The sequence below is a fragment of the Lutra lutra genome, chromosome 1 (assembly GCF_902655055.1).
Source record: "Lutra lutra chromosome 1, mLutLut1.2, whole genome shotgun sequence".
NCBI lineage: Eukaryota > Metazoa > Chordata > Mammalia > Carnivora > Mustelidae > Lutra > Lutra lutra.
The window spans coordinates 59,474,005-59,486,866 of NC_062278.1; the positions used below are offsets into that span (position 1 = coordinate 59,474,005).

General features: G+C 39.1%; 1 protein-coding gene across 4 annotated transcripts in view; it reads left to right on the top strand.

Moving 5' to 3' along the window:
* The window catches only part of CD96 (CD96 molecule), an 87,078-nt gene that overhangs the window by 39,933 nt on the left and 34,283 nt on the right, over positions 1-12,862 (top strand). For 3 of the 4 annotated variants that reach the window (XM_047724222.1, XM_047724205.1, XM_047724212.1), the window contains exons 6-8: positions 2,688-2,778; positions 4,747-4,935; positions 12,207-12,299. In XM_047724222.1, the coding sequence (XP_047580178.1) occupies positions 2,688-2,778; positions 4,747-4,935; positions 12,207-12,299 (373 nt within the window). The remainder of the gene's footprint in view (positions 1-2,687; positions 2,779-4,746; positions 4,936-12,206; positions 12,300-12,862) is intronic. The other variant, XM_047724230.1, reaches the window with a different exon arrangement.

Below are 12,862 nucleotides of genomic sequence, written 5' to 3' on the forward strand. Positions count from 1 at the left end.
GTAAACAAATAGGAGAACTTTAAAAAAAAAAAAAAAAAAGATTCCTCTTTCTAAACTAAAAAATTATTTTTTTTTAATGATTCTGCAGAAAGCCCTTCTGAAAAGTTTCTTTCCAAATTTAGGCAAACTGAATCTGAGCTAATTTACAAATGGTCAGCATTTCAGTATTTCATCTACAGAAAAAAAGGAAATGATTATTCTTACAGCCAGATGTGAATTCACTTTTCCTGACTCTTCAGTCTCATGCTCCAATCTCCCGCCGGCTTCCCTCTGCTGCCAGGAAAATGCCCCAACTCACAGGAACCCTTTCCATCTCTCCATCTTTGTGAATTCCCCACTAGTTTCCGCAACAGCCCACCTGTGGAGTCCAGGCCCCTCTCTTCCTGTCTGCAAAATACAACTCTGTTCTCCGATTCCCAGAGTTCACCCTTCTCTGCTGTCCTACAGAACTGCCCAAATATTTTCTGCCACTTACTACATCATTCTTTGTGCAATTGCGTAGATATTCTGTGTATACTTAGAATAATGTGTTAGAGAAACCAATTTTTTGGCTTGTCTCCTGAATGCAACAGCCGCACGTTAAGTGAGTGAGTGATTGTGACTTCTCAATGAGGAAATTGTGTGTGTACACTCATGGGTGTATACACACAAACTCTTGTCCATATTTATTTCATATATATTTTTTTAATTTAACATGTTTTTCTTCTGACTCATTTGGAAGTTCCCAAACAGCGGTAATTCTGCTTGCTCAGCAAAACCCTCTAAACTCGATGTTTCATAAGAGGTTTGACTTCAGTTTGAGCTGGTTAAGTCTGTGGCTTTTCGAATTTAGAGAGACTGGGAGGGAGGAGTTCAGGACAAGAACCACATTCTGAAACAAAAATCTTGGAACACAGTTTGGAGGTGGTAAGAGAGTATTTGAAATGTGACTCACTCCATAAAATCTGAATTCAGAGAATCCACAAGAGTTAAAGTTTTTTTTAATACTTTTATTATGTTGACAAGAGATTTCTTCAGGAAGCCTGTTGCCTTTATAAAATAATGGAACCCTTACTTGTTCCTGATATTACCGTATCATCATCTTATGGTGGGTTAACCGAGCATGGAGAAAATGAGTCACGAGAGTGGTTTAAAGTATTGCCGTTAATAAAAACCTTTACCACTTTAAAAAAAAAATTCATTTCCTGTAACTCTTACATCCCTTCCTGGACCACCTGAAGATGAACATCAATCTTTGGCATTTTACTGAATTAAAGAAATTGAACCCTCTTTTCTTTATTAAATAAATTATATTTTAGGGGACCTGGTTTTACATTTGATTTTCCAGGACAAAAAGTGACATTATGTTATGGGTCTGTGTGGCTGATCCACGCACATGTCCCCATTGTCAAGTGCAGAATGAGTGGAAACACTGGCAGCTGCCGTGTTCTCTACGTGCCATTCTGCATTTCACAGACAGTCCCCTCTGAAAGTCTGGTGATTTCCTTGGGCTTTTTGTAGGGATATATGGGGAGGGTGCTAAACTGTACCTCCGTAGGACCTCACCAGAAAATGCTACTCTAGTATCCTTAAATTTGGTTTCTCAACTCTGCTCAGGACCAGACTCTCTGGGTATTATTAGTCTGTGGGGAAATTGGCACCCCAAGTATTACGTATAGTTCATTGTTCTTTACTAGTTAACTAGTGAATCCATCCATTGTGGAAATTATTTGAGAACAAGAACCAGGGCTGGCTGTGTGTGAAATACATATATCTCTTGATGAGAAAACAAAAAACTATAAATGGGATTATAATTTTGCAGTGTCTCCAATAAAATAATGAGGGTCCTATAAAGTCTTATTGGATATTTTCACCAGGCTGTTGAAATAAACTATCATCTCACAAAGAGCAAATACGGTGTTGGAAGTAAAACATAACTGACCCTACCTCTAAGCTTTCTGGTTTTGTAACATAAGCTTTTTCAGTACAATGTGTCTTACGAGGAAATATCTTGGACTGGGACTGGAGTGGCAGAGTTCCCGATTGTGCCATTGACTACATTCCACTCCCTTTCACTATTCTGTGATTCGGGGCCTTGCTTTCCCCATCTGTCAAATGGCAATGATAAGGCATGTCCTACCTGCCCTCTAGGATTGTTAAGATGATAAAATGAAAAACCAATTACATAAATTCTCTACAAGTCAAAAGTGAGATGTTTATAATAACGGTGTCTGTGGTTATGGCTATAAGTAGTACTTTACATTATTTTGGGAGTGGAAACAACCAAAATATGGATATCTTTTAGCTTTTAGTCTAACAGAATATTCTTTTCTGGCTTCTGCCTGTTGGAGCTTCTCCATTTTTCTAGTCTTTGGCTTCCATCTAGTATTATTTTATTCTTCCTGTATGCAGTTGTGATCTGCCTTCTCCAGAACCCAGAATCCAAACTTGCAACATTAGTCTAATCCTAGATTCTTCATAAGTTAACCTATGATTCCAGCTCTGAATTCATGACATCTCTATAGGAGACAGCCAATTTGTAGCTCACATTTTCACATAACCTCTGAAAGGTAAACACAGCTTTGTCGAAAGTGGAGAAAATCCTTTCCTGCCAATTTGCGGCATGTAAGAGTTGGTGGGGTTGTAAGGGGTACCAGTTTCTTCTGAATTTGCAAATAACCCTTTCTATGTTCTGCCTTTACCCCCAGAGAACATTTACCTGCTCCCTGAGGAATGTATTTCCCACAGCAAATCTCACATGGTTTATAGAAGGAGGCTTTCCTCAAGGTGAAAAAGAAGGTAAGGAAATCAGTCAGTGGAAATGGGTTTGGCAAAAAAAAAAAGAAAACAAAGAAGAATAGAAATTACCATTGACCAGGTTGATCTTGGCATTTAAAAACAACTCTCATTCCAAAACAAACATCATCTTGCCTCCCAGGTGCTATTTTCTGATACCGTATCTAGTGCCTCTAAGAGGACCGGAGTGGGTCACATTTCCCAAAATTAAAAAATACACTTGACTTCTTCTTCTTCTTTTTCTTTCTTTTTTTTTTTTTCTAAGATTTCTTAGAGAGAGTGTGCACGAGCAGGGGGAGGGCAGAGGGGAAGAAAGAGGGGAAGCAGATTCCTCGCTCGATGCCAGGACCCTGAGATCATGACCTGAGCCAAAATCAAGTGACCAGCTGAGCCACCCAGGAGCCCCACACCTGATTTCTTTAACTCACATATAAATGCTCATGTTTTATTTAACTGTTAGTGAAAGCAGATCTCTTATAGGAGGGCAAAAAAAGTTTAATTCAACATACATTTATTAATAATTTCATTTATCAGATAACTTAGCACCACTGCTTTAAATCAATAAACAAATACTTTCTACTTTCTCTTGTAAGGCTCTGAGTGGGGTGGGGTGCGGAAGACTAGAGGAAGTATACATAAAGGACTGGGCTTTATGACAAGGCACTCCTCCAGGAGGATTAAAAAGTCTTGGAGCTGGAACACACATAGAGGCAAGCTCAGGTGAGAACGTACAAAGCCTTATTTTTCAGAGGTAGTAAACAGGCAGACGATCCCAGCCATTCCCTGCCTGGGACAACAGCCCTTCCCCTTTCTCTTGAGTCATTCTTTTGCTCAAAGCTCAATATGTTTTCAACAGTAACTGAGTCCCATAGCTCTTGCTACATTATTACTTTTAACTGATAAAATAAAAAGTTCATGTTGATGAACGATTGTATCAATCCACTTGATTCATTTTTAGACTCTTACTGGATTTATTACTCACTTGAAAATAAATCACCCTTAATAACAATGGATGCAATCCTGAAAATACCTCTTAAAGGTCATTAGACATATGTTCTCCTGTTAAGTAAGCCCTGGCTTGATGTGCTGGGTTACCCTCCTAACCATGAGGCCAGGCAGTGTGGTAAAACTGCGTTTAGTTATTATTTTGGCAAGCAACAACTTCAAAACTAGCATTTAGAGCCCATCATGTAAAAAAGCTATGGAGAGTCCAGAAAGTTCTGGCCTACAGTGACAGATGGTTTTACATTAATTTCCTGCTGCCATGTGTGCTATTTGGAGGCTGGACTAACAGTGGCAGTTAAATAGTTTCTTTTTCTAAAGGAGACTCACAAGACCCAAAATGACAATGGTTATAAATCTATAGCTTATTTCAGGAAAAAAGATACAATATAAAAACACCATTAAAGTAAGGGTACATATCACGTGTCTAGATTTACAGCAAGGGGGCCAGTGAAATCAGGCATGGGGTTCTTTTTAAAGGGAGGGGATGACCAATATGGCAGAGAATACCTCAGAAATGGGAACCCAAAATGAATCTTGGCTGAGGTTGTTTTGTATTTTACTTAGACATATTCCTGCTATGTAACCAGACTCGACAATAAAACCTTCCCGGGTTCTAGCCCAGGTCACGTGCAAATGATCAATCTCACTGTTTCCAATAAACAATGCTGGTGAGCTAGGACAGCTGGCCCCCAACCCCCTCAGACCCATGGTCACAAATAAAGCAACACTATTAATCGATACATTTTGTGCCTTGACCATGGATCAATACCATGCAGGAGCTTGAGCAAAACAGTTTAGGTTAACAGTTTAGACCTGCTGGAATAAACCCTCAGTGTGCAGAAGCTGTAACTTGACCATTTTAGACTATTACTGTAAACTGGGCCATCCCTAGCCATGCCTCGACATCATTTTATGGCTCATACAGAAAACACTGGTGACTGATCTTGTCCCGGATCTGTCTTGTAGGAACATACATTACTAATGAAGAGAGAAAAGACAAAGGTGGATTTTTGGAGCTGAAGTCTGTTTTGAAAAGGGTGTATGGTAATAAACCAGCCGAATCAAACAACCTGACCATCTGGTGTATGGCTCTGTCTCCAGTCCCCGGAAATGAAGTGTGGAATATCTCATCTGAAAAGATCACTTTTTCCTTGGGTGAGTTGTCTATTTAATAAGGTCAACCAGGGGTGATCAAGACTGCCATAAACTCAGAACCCTTCTAATTAGAATAAATAGAACGCTCATTATTTCCATGGTAGTTTAATCTTGGAAAACTCTCTACACCACTCAAAATTATTAAATTTCATACTATCAAAACTTTTTTGACAAAACAATGGGACTGCACTTAAAAGAATTTCTTCAAATAAAAAGTAGCTGATTCCTGTTTCTGAGAATTTCTGGTGAATATGGCAAATTTTTTTCAACTTTCTTTAATAATAGCTTTTTGCTAACATACCATATAATGAAAATTAACACTAATATATTGATGATCAAGAGAGATTCTTAAAATCCTACAATCCCTTCTGAGTCACTAAAAACCTTCAATTATATATATAGAACTTACAATTTTAATACCTAAGTATTAAATTATATATAGAATTTATAATTTTAATACTTAAGCCATGTATGAGATATAAATAGCTTGAGGATAAGGACTCTATCCTAATGATTTTCATGCCCCTAGGTTGAAGCACAGAATCTGACACACTGAAGATTTTTATGACTTGAAAATTGATATGCAGGATCATTCTACTTATCACAACATTTGCTTAACCAGAATATTCACTACTCTATACCTCACCAAATAATGGAGATTTTTCTACCTAAAAGATGTGAACAAATGTCTCAACAAATACAGTGACAACAGATTGCCTATAAAAAATAGAAGTTTGTAACGACAACTATCAAACATGCACAGATAACAGTAAAGTAATACTTAAGCAGATTTGTTAGCCATTATCACAACCCTGCAAGACCATTAACATCTTTTACCACCTTCCTATTTTCAGAGATAATGTAGTCTGTTTTAACATACTAGTAAAATCCAGGATAGCTTATAAGGAAAAGTTTCCCTTCGCTTCAAGGCCACTGTCTGTGTCTTGGGTCCTACCCAGCCCTTTCATAAATGCAGGCAGTTGGTTCCTGGGAGCCTTGGATGGGAAGGATACATGGCTCAAAGCAAATCCACCATTGAGGAGCAGGTGCCGTTCTGAATCTGGGACAGTGGCATCGTGCTTATAATGCTGCACACATGTCTCCCTATACAACTCTGAGTTAATCATTCAGAAGTGGTCATGGATTTACACTGGAACATCCATACTCAGTTTTGTCTAGTTCCTTCAGAGATAAATGCACGTCCTTTCTAGAAGGCTGGACACAGTTAAGGGCTACAGTCTTAGAATAGGGTAAAGGTAACTGGTTCTCATGTAGATTTGCCAGTAACTTTGGCAGACTCTAAGAACATGAGCTAACACCCAAACAACATTAAATTCCTAAATCCCATCACAGAACCATGTTGAAAATTCCAATCTTTCCTGACATTAAAACTGAGTTTTTCTTGGTTTAAAGGTTTTATTTTATTTTATTTTCTTAGAGAAGTTTTGGGTTGACAGCAAAAGAGGAAGGTGCAGAGATTTCCTATATACCCTCCCCCACACATGTACATTCTCCCTCGCTATCAGCTTGACTCAACACAATGGTTCGTTTGTTACAACTGGTGAACCTGCACTGACACATCATAATCACCCAAAGTCCATAATTTACTTTGGGATTCACACTTGGTATTGTATATTCTATGGGTTTGGACAAATGTATTATGACATGTACCTGCCGGTGGTTTCAAACAGCCTTTAATTTTCTCTGCCCTAAAAATCCTTTTTGCTCCTCCTATCCATCCTTTACCCCCAACTCCAATCCCTGGCAACCACTGATTTTTTTTTTTTTAGTCTTTACAATTTTGCCTTTTCCAAATGTCATATAGTTGGAATCATACCGTATGTAGCGTTCTCAGATTGGCTTCTTTCATTTCATAATGTGCATTTAGGGTTCTTCAGTGTTGTTTTATGGCTTGGTAGCCTGATTTTTAATAGTACTGAATACTATTCAATTTTATACATGGCGCAGTTTATATATCTGTTCACCTACTGAAAAACATTTTGGTTGCTTCCAAGTTTGGGCAATTATGAATAAAGCTGCTGTGAAGATCCATGTGGAGGTTTTTGTGTAGGCGTGAGTTTTCAGCTCCTTTGAGTGAATAGAAAGGAGTAAAATTGCTGGACTGCAGGTAAGAGTATGTTTAGGTTTGTAAGAAGACACTTCACTCTCTTCCAAGGTGACAGTACTATCTTGCATTCCTGCCAGCAGCGAATGAGAGTTCCTGTTGCTCCACATCCTCACCAGCATTTCATACCGTCAGTGTTATGGATTTGGGCCATTCTAATAGCTGTGCAATGATATCTCATTGTTGTTTGAATTTGCATTTCTCTGATGACATATTATGCGAATCATCTTTTCATATGTTTATTTGCCATCCATTTATCTTCTTTACTGAGGTGTCTATTAAAGTCTTTGGCCCATTTTAAAATCAGGTAGGTTGTTATCTTACTGTTGAGTCTCAAGAGTTCTTTGTATTTTTCAAATAATAGTACTTTACCAGTTAAATCTTTTGCAAATATTTTCCTCCCAATCTGTGGCTTGTCTTCACATTTTCTTGAACTATGCTAAGTCCTAAGATCAGAAAATAATGACTAATTTTAGGATAATAAGGAAGGGCACTGATCCTGATACCCAAAACATACCACAATTCCAGTTTTACAGGACAGCCCTTGATCTAGTATAATTTTAGGTTCTGAGCAAATGGTTATTTTTAAATTGTCAAATGAATTTTTAGCCCTTATGATCAAATATTAAAGCCAATAAATCTCAAAGAGTGCAGTTTCCCAAAATTATAGCTTACATTCTAGTCACATTCTAGCATGGATCTTTGGGAATGACTTAGAAGATGTGGAGACTCTGTAAAGCAGTATCATCACTGGATCACACTCCCTTACTTGTTGTAAGTTCTGAAACACTTTCTTCCAAATGTACTTTTGCTCATGGTAGTACTGCTGGGTGCTTTATGAACCCAGCTGGGAAAAACTGGGAACTGGGAAAACTTCTGATGCCTTGTGCAAGAGTTATTGCTTTATCAAGCCATTACTGTTGTCAGATATTGATATGAAAATACAGGACAAAAATCTAAAGTGGAGAAATTCTGAGAATATTACAGAGCAAAAAGGAGATTTAGTAAGGGAAGAGGAGCTTTTGCTGCCCTTTGTTCCCAAAGAAGAGTTGGAAGCCTGCAAGCTAACAGTCCCCAGAGATAGTCCCTTCCCCACCTACCTCACGGTCTCCCAGGAAGTTCAAATGCTCAGTGATTCTTATTCTAGTAAACTCGGAAAAGGGGAGGGGTCAGGGTCGGGTGATCAGTGGCTCATCCAGCAGACATGGAATACCAGGGCTTGCAGATTCCTGTGACTCAACAATAAATACATTTTTTTTTTAAGATTCTTTCCAAAATATCCTACCCTGCTGTTACCAAACCCCAGTTTGGCTGCCCCTTGCTCAATAGGACAATACTCAAAAGAGAGTTTGGGGTTGGCTGGGTGGCTCAGTCCATTAAGCGGTTGCCTTTGGCTCAAGTCATAATCAATCCCAGGGTGCTCTATGGAGTCCAGCATCAGGCTCCTTGCTCAGCAGGGAGCCTGCTTCTCCCTCTGCCTTCTCTGCATGCCACTCCCCCTGCCTGTGGGCTCTAACAAATACATAAAATCTTTAAAGAAAAAAAAAAAAAAGGAGTTTTGACAAGAAAGGAATATGAGCTTTATTCAAGAGACTGGCCACCTGGGGAGAAGGTGGACTCTTGTCCAAAGGCTTTCTCCCTAGCCCAGGAGTTTTTAAAGGGGTTCCGGGCAGTTAGTTGGTAAGGGAATGTAGTGCTCTGTAACATTTCTTGATGATATGCAGACTTGGTGGTCCCAGCTAGAGACCTTATCTCAGCGCTGGAGGGTTGTGCAAGGGGGTCTGCTTCCTGTTTCAGGAGGTGTAGGAGTGCTCTGTTCTTTCTAGGAAAGAATGAATGCAAGATCTATAGCTATTCAAAGGAAAGTTAATCGATCACATGGCCTAAGGGCATTTGCTGAAGTTCAAAGACTACTAGGTTAACAGGAGGGGCCAAGGTAGCTTGCTTCACTGCTATCCTGGCTTACCAGAGTGTCTAAAGTTGTAGCACTGTTGGGTCAACTTTTTTGGCATATACAGAGTTGCCTTGTCTTGTTTTGTTTTGAGGTGGAGGTGATTTTTTTTTTTTAATTTTAAAACAAAAGTTGAGTGCAAATACCCCCTGGGGTGAGTAATGTCCTTGCTGTCATCAGCTGTTATTCATCATTAAATGGCTTTCCATTTGGGATAGAGAGAGATTTAGGGGTTGATGAGTCATGTGTGTTTGAGGGTGCATGTGTATTTTGGAATATGGAGAAAGGATCAGAAAGGGATATCTCAATAGTGGGGCAAGAGAACAACTGAATATTGAGGCAGAATATGCCAAATCCTTCCTATTTCATGATTTTTCTCATACCCTGTCTGATCCTAGGGATCCTAAGGGTATCAGTTAAGGACTTTAATATACACAGAAATCACCCAAGAATCTTGTTAAAAAGAAGATTCTGATTCACTAAGTTGAGCTGGAGGGGGAGGGCCTGAGATTCTACGTTTCTAAACACGCTCCTAAGAGAAGCCATGGACTACATTTTGACAAGCAAGGATCTAGCAAGATCTGAAGTTTGGTTCATTTCTAGGTGGACCAGCTAAGGGCTGATCCAAGCTCTGAGGAAGCCCTAGAACTGACCAGCTGCCCTGTGGGACAGACAGACACCTGGCCACTGCTACCCATGAGGGTGGTCTTGAGCATCCTGCCAGGCCTGCTGCAGAGGAGACACACTCAGGAACAGATGAAGTTGCTTTAGGCCAGCAGCTTAATCCCTTAGAACCGGATGCCAAGTGTGATGGTCTGAAAACTGACTGACATGCTTCTGCTAAATTCTGCTTTTGACTTTTGGGAAATAGTTTTGTTGTTTTTGTTTTGTTTTTTTATTTCCTGTTAGGTTTTAGCCACTTCTTTCTACACCCTCTGAGTTTTGTTTTGACCAAGGCAGAGTTTCTACTTTACAAGACAATCTGAAACCAGAAGGAATGGTTTTTTTTTGTTGTTGTTGTTGTTGTTTTTTTCTGGCTGCAGGTTTCATGTTGAAAGCCATGCATCATTTTTGTTACAGGGCAAAGAGTTCATCTTTAAATACAAATCTTGCAGTGGCAACTTCCTAATACATTGTAAGGATATGTGTGCTGAGAACCCCTCAGATTACAAAGCCATGTGGTGTTAAATATGGCAGAATAATATCTTAAAATAGAAATAATGAGTAAATGAAAAATAAATGTTTCCCTTTGCAGAAATCTAGGATTAAGCATAACCTACCAACATCTTCTTTTCCAGAAATCAGCAAACATGTTCTGTTTTTATCTGCCTGATAGTAAATATTTTATGCTTTGTGGACCATATGGTCTCTATCGCAGTTACTCAGCTCTGCCATTGTAGTACAAAAACAGCCATAGACGTTACATAAACAAATGGACATGGCTATGTTCCCATGAAACTTTATTTACAAACACAGGTGATGGGTGGAATTTGATTTGTGGGCCATAGTTTGCCACCCTCTGTTCCAGTCAGTCTACAGAGCAAAATACCAAGGCATTCTTTTTCCAGGCCCATGCTTATTAAGGTCACTGCTTTGGCAGATGATGCTTATTATGCACCAGCCATCAGATAGGCACTTAAAGTTGGTCTTCTCTCTTTCAACGTTTAGAAGGAATCCATATGCATTCATTCATCCACTTGCATTTGCCAGGAACCAGAAATACCATGAGGAGCAACACAGTCACTTCTCTTGAGGGGTATACTGATGATGTAGAGTACTAAGGCCCCTGCTAAGTTAAATATTAGGACTCTGAGCACATCACAAAGATCCCTGGGATTCTTCAAGTTTCAGATGGTGCATACCAGGCTGTTTGCAATGGGAAAGTATAAGGAAACAGCATGCACACAAAGCAAGAATCCATGGAGATTGAAATATCACCCTTTGGATTGAGCGGATGATTTGAGATGTAAAAGATGATAGGCAGCATCGGGAAATGAAGTGGGGAATGGAATGGGGGGAGGAAAATAATGATCAGATTTGAATGTCATGCTGAAGTGTTCAAATATGTTTCAGATGGGATGGGTGGAAGAAGATTCCACTAGCCTATTTGTATGCTCTCAGGTAACTTTGTACCCATCCCATACCTACCTCCTCAGAGCTTAATAGCAAGGGATCATTTATATGATAACAAGTCAGAGCCAGCTGTAAGCATCACCTACAGCCAACAGCAACAACACTACCAACCCCGAAAATAAAACACAGATACATCTTGATTACAAAACACAGATCCCTTCCAATGTACTATGTGCTATCAGGTGACACAATTTATAGAATATATTCTTTTCTCTTAAAATAAATTATAGAACAGAACCAATAGTATACTTTATAATTAAATGTCCAAGTAATTGACACGGCTCATCAGATGTGTGACACGCTACCCAATGTCATTATATCTAGAAAGTTGCAAAATTCCCTTGCCTCAAAATCATTTAACCATATTTAACCTTGACCTTCCTAAAGTCAATAGATCCTTCTGGCATTTGTAGATTGTTTTATACTGCTAGTAGGACTATTTTACAGTTGAATAGTGGGAGCTTTAAGGAACCGATATAAATGTATTATATGATAAAACAATATATTCTAGCCTCCCTTTCATCCCTACCTGCCCCCCCACACACACAGAGAAAAGTTATAACCAGATAAAAATTTTCTGACAAAAACAGGCATTTTAGAAATGGCAGTAATAATACCATTAATCTTAGGCTCATTTATGTTACTTCCGGTTGGATAGTTACATCATTGTTTCTACTCTTGCCAATAAAATTTTACAGGCTTGCAGATTTGTAGATTGTATGATTACTTTGCAAATACTTTGAAATATTAGCTGCTATAGTTGTTCTACCAGTGCTTGGTTAAATGTTATTTTCTCCAGGAAGCTTCTCCTGACTTCCCAATCTCAGCCGGTGCCCTTTCTTTGCAACCCCGTGGTGCCCTACAGTCAACACAATGCCTGGCTCCCTGCCTGTTACCTAGGGTCTGGTGTCCTCCACCACCATGTCCCACAGCCTTAATGTAACAGACCTTCAGTAACGATTTCTGAGATAAATGGATAAAGTTGTGGGGAAAATTAGGTCAACACATCATCTTTCTATTACAATATTTTGTTCATCATCATTATTCATTTCATCCTTTCAGGCTCAGTGAATCCTTCCGTAGGTCCTCTGCTTGACGTTGTCACATCAACCGTTGGCACCCAACCTTCTCCAGTCAACAGCATGTCTCCTACAAGTAAGAATGTTTTCAGTCTTACTTTCTTTTTTTTTAAATTCTTTTTTTTTTTTTAATTTGAGTGTAGTTGACACACAATGTTATATTAGTTTCAGGTGTACAACATAGTGATTCAGCTCCTGTTATGATGTGCTCAGCACAATGGTAGCCACTTGTTTGTCACCATACAACACTGTTAAAATACAACACTGACTATATTCCCTATGCTGTGCCCTTCATCCCATGACCTACTTCTTCTATAACTAGAACCCTGTATCTCCTACTCACCTTCGCCAGTTCTGCCCATTCCCACCCCCTCCACCTTTGGCAACCATAAGTTTGTTCTCTGTATTTATAGGTCTGATTTGTCCTGGTTGTTTATTTATTTGTGTTTATTTTTAGAGTCCACATATAAGTGAAATCAAACGGTATTTATCTTTCCCTGTCTGACTCATTTCATGTAGCGTAATAGCCGCAAGCTCTATCCATGTTGTCGCAAATAGCACAAACTCATCCTTTTTTAAGGATACATAATAATCCATCTTCCTTATCCACTCCTCTATTGAGTAGACCCTTGGGTGGCT